The sequence below is a fragment of the Vespa velutina genome, chromosome 7 (genome assembly GCF_912470025.1).
Source record: "Vespa velutina chromosome 7, iVesVel2.1, whole genome shotgun sequence".
NCBI lineage: Eukaryota > Metazoa > Arthropoda > Insecta > Hymenoptera > Vespidae > Vespa > Vespa velutina.
This window is the reverse complement of record NC_062194.1, coordinates 2,371,506-2,375,130: the sequence shown is the minus strand read 5'-3', so window position 1 is coordinate 2,375,130 and position 3,625 is coordinate 2,371,506. Positions and strand designations below refer to the sequence as shown.

General features: G+C 34.5%; 1 protein-coding gene across 1 annotated transcript in view; it reads left to right on the top strand.

Annotated features, from left to right (window-relative positions):
• Window positions 1–104: 104 nt before the first annotated feature.
• Window positions 105–3,625, top strand: part of LOC124950779 (serine/threonine-protein phosphatase 2B catalytic subunit 2-like) — a 5,106-nt gene continuing 1,585 nt past the window's right edge. The window contains exons 1-4 of the mRNA XM_047498052.1: window positions 105–279; window positions 427–524; window positions 986–1,189; window positions 1,931–3,625. The exon at window positions 1,931–3,625 is cut by the window's right edge and continues 1,585 nt beyond it. Coding sequence (XP_047354008.1) covers window positions 254–279; window positions 427–524; window positions 986–1,167 — 306 coding nt within the window. The 5' untranslated portion in view covers window positions 105–253 and the 3' untranslated portion in view covers window positions 1,168–1,189; window positions 1,931–3,625. The remainder of the gene's footprint in view (window positions 280–426; window positions 525–985; window positions 1,190–1,930) is intronic.

Sequence of the window (3,625 nt, the reverse complement as noted above, 5' to 3'; positions counted from 1 at the left end):
ATTTTTTTTTCGTAAGTACGTTCGTTGTTTTCGTGTAATCGACGATCGCCGGAACAATCTCTCTTTTTATTTTTCTTTTTTTTTCTTTTTTTTTTTCTTTTTTTTTTCTTTTTTTTTTTCTTTTTCCTTCTCATACAAATTTTTATTTTATTTTATTAAGGCTTCTTTAAAACGACATCATCTCAATTTTATAGGTGCAGCAGCAAATCTACGCAAGGAGGTTATAAGAAACAAGATCAGAGCCATCGGCAAAATGGCGCGTGTTTTCTCCGTCCTAAGGTTTGTAGTAATAATCCTCTTTTGGGATATTTTATGTTGCTAATATGCATAGATAAAATTTATGAATAAAATGCGGGTAAAAGAGAGAAAAATGAAGGAATAAAATAACAAAAGAAAATAAAAAAATAAATGATTCTCTACTTTCAGGGAGGAGAGCGAAAGCGTGCTGCAATTGAAAGGTCTCACACCTACCGGAGCCTTACCACTTGGCGCGTTATCTGGTGGAAAGACGTCCTTGAAAAATGGTAATTAAAAGTTTTCTCACGACTCACCTATCTTATTTAATTATTACATTATTTTTATCAAATATCTTATTATCTATATATAACTCCATGTTACACACGTATTTCAGACCGACCATCCTCGTTGAATTGCTTTCTAAAACTTTATCAATTTTTATTTATATAAACAAATCGACACGTGCTCGCGCATCTTAACGACAATGAAAATTTACAAAGAATTCCAATGGAAACTAATATCTAAGATCATATTCTCTATATTAATTAATGTAATTAAAAAAAAAAAAAAAAAAAAAAAAAAAAAAAGTTTTGCCAAGCAATAAATTGTTCGAAAGAACGAATGAACGGATGAAAAAGAAAAAGAAATAAAAACAAAAGATAAAAAAATTCGCAAAAGAAATATATTGTCAATTTTTGTTATGATCGTCCTTCTGTTTTTTCTTTTTTTTTTCTTTTTTATTTCTTAGCTCTCCAAGGGTTCTCACCGAATCACAAGATCACTTCATTCGCTGAAGCGAAGGGTTTAGATGCCATAAACGAGAGGATGCCACCGAGAAAGGACGCCCCACCAACGCCCGTGAACGAGGAAAAGCCGTCGACTCCTGTTGGAGACAAGCGAGACCACAGCACACCGCAACCGCAATCGTGAGCCTCACACACGTCCAATCAAGGTACGTGCGCGTCTTCTCGCGTCTACCTTTAAAAAAGAAAAAAAGAAAAAAGAAAAAGAAAACAAAGAAAAAAAATCGATACGACCTATCCAAGACACATATAGAGTCGCCACCACTTACGCTGTTCCTTTTTCTAAAGTTCTGTTTTGTTCTTTTATCTAGTGACGCTTTTATTTATTTATTTATTTTTTTTTTTTCTTCCTTCGATGCGATTATAACGCTACACAAAAGAAATACTGCGGACGATCTAGGCAAGATTTAATTGAAAGAAAGAAAAAAAAAAGAAATAGAAAAACTAAAAACAAGATTGCTTTACTTAAACTATAAAAAAAAAAATATATATATATATATATATATATATATATATATATAAAAGTAGCCAAATTGTACATTGAATCTCCATTTCATAAAATAAATCTATGTATTTATTCGCATAAATTCTAAGCGATAAAGTACCGATCATGATCGTTCGATATAAAATAACGAATAGAAATAAAAATAAAAATAAAAATAAAAATAAAAATAAAAATAAAAATAAAAAAGAATACCTCCTTCCAAATCTCCTTCGATATAATCAATTTCTCAAATTTTTCTTTCACTCGCAAAGTTTCCTTACAAAATCGAAAAATATAAAACAAAGCGTTTTAATAATTATTATCCCCCATCGAAAGAACAACGAACAAATTTGACTTTTTATATATACACTCACATATACATTTTTTTCTCGTTATATTTTTTTAGACGGCGAGGATGGGCCTTAAGTCCCAAATGCTGTCATCGCCACCGCCGCCACCATCACCGCCACCACCGCCACTACCATCACCACTACCTCCACTACCACCGCCACCACCACCACTACTACTACCACTACTACTACCACCACCGTCACCACCACCACTACAACCACCACATAAGATACAAAACATTACTTGTCCAACACGGCTGTTATCACAGTTGCGCCAAATTCATCGAGCGCAGAAGTCGTCGTCACAGACGCAAGAAGGAAAAGGAAGTGGAGGAGGTGGAGGAGGAAGAGGTAGAGGAGGAAGAAGAGAAGGAAGAGGAGGAGGAGGAGGAGGAGGAGGAAGAGGAGGAGGAGGAGGAGGAGGTTGAACAAGTTCGAAAATAAGGAGAGAAAATGGTGAAGAAGGGGAATCATCGTCGTCATCGTTGTCGTCGTCATCGTCGTCATTATTCGTCGTCATTGTCGTCATATGACAAAGAAAGGAAACCAAATAGAAGAATAAAGAAACAAGAACAAGAAAAAGAAGAAGCAAAAAAAAAAGAGAAAGAAGAAAAATGATGAAAAAGAGAAGGAAGAGAAAGTGTTTCGAGAGTAGAAAAAAAAAAAAAAGCCTCCTCCCCCCCTTTTTACCCCGAGGATATTATACGAATAAAAGAAACTCTCGCGTTTAACGGAAAAGAATCCTCGACTTGTATCGCGATAAAAATGGCGCGTGCACGACGTCTTCGATCTCCTTTTCTCTTCATTATCTTTACATCGATGTATATCTTCTAACTATCTATTTAACTATTTCTATTTCTCTTTCTCTCCCCCCTCTCTTTCTCTCCCTCTCTCTCTCTCTCTCTCTCTCTCTCTTTTTTTCTCTCTCTCTCTCTCTCTCTCTCTCTCTAGTTCTCTTTTCTTCTTCCTTTTTCTTCTTCTTTTCACCTTCTTTTTCTTCTTCTTTCTATATCTTTTACATTCTTGCTTCCCTTTTATAGTCTCCTTTTTCCTCTGGAAACTTGTAATGTTCAATAAAACATGAACGTGTGTTATTCGTCATTTATAATAGATGATTACCAATTAGAAAGATTAAGAGAGATAAAAAGTAAAAAAGAGAGAGAAAAGAGAGAGAGAGAGAGAGAGAGAGAGAGAGGGAGAGAAAAAGAGAGGGGGGAGAAGAAGGATATTAGTGTCAAGGAGAAAATTAATTAACAGGACGTCTTGCTCGCGCGTTAAAAACGAATAAAAACGAAAAAGTCGAGATATAGAAGAAAAAAAAAAAAAAAATATAATGGAAAGAAAGAAAAAGAGAAAGAGAGACAGACGAGGAAAACGTACGAGCTCTATCTCCGCCGAAGAAACAAAGAGTAAATAAATAAATAAATAAATAAATAAATAAATAAATAAATAAATAAAAAAAAAAGAAATAAAATAAAATAAAATAAAAAAGAAGGCAGCTGGCCTGTCGTCAAGGCGGAGCTTCCGGTTTTAGGATTTACTAGATTCTTAAATGAGAGCCCGCCCTGGGCTGCTGTGGGTACACACACACACACAAAACAAACAAACAGAGAGAGACCGCGCGTGACCCACGACAGAGGATGGGTTTTACTTAAATCTTAAGTCGAAAAAAAAAAAAACAAAAAAAGTTAAGCTTTAGGGTTAAAACTCGTAAGTTATATCGGAGAATTTATTTAATATACACGTACATT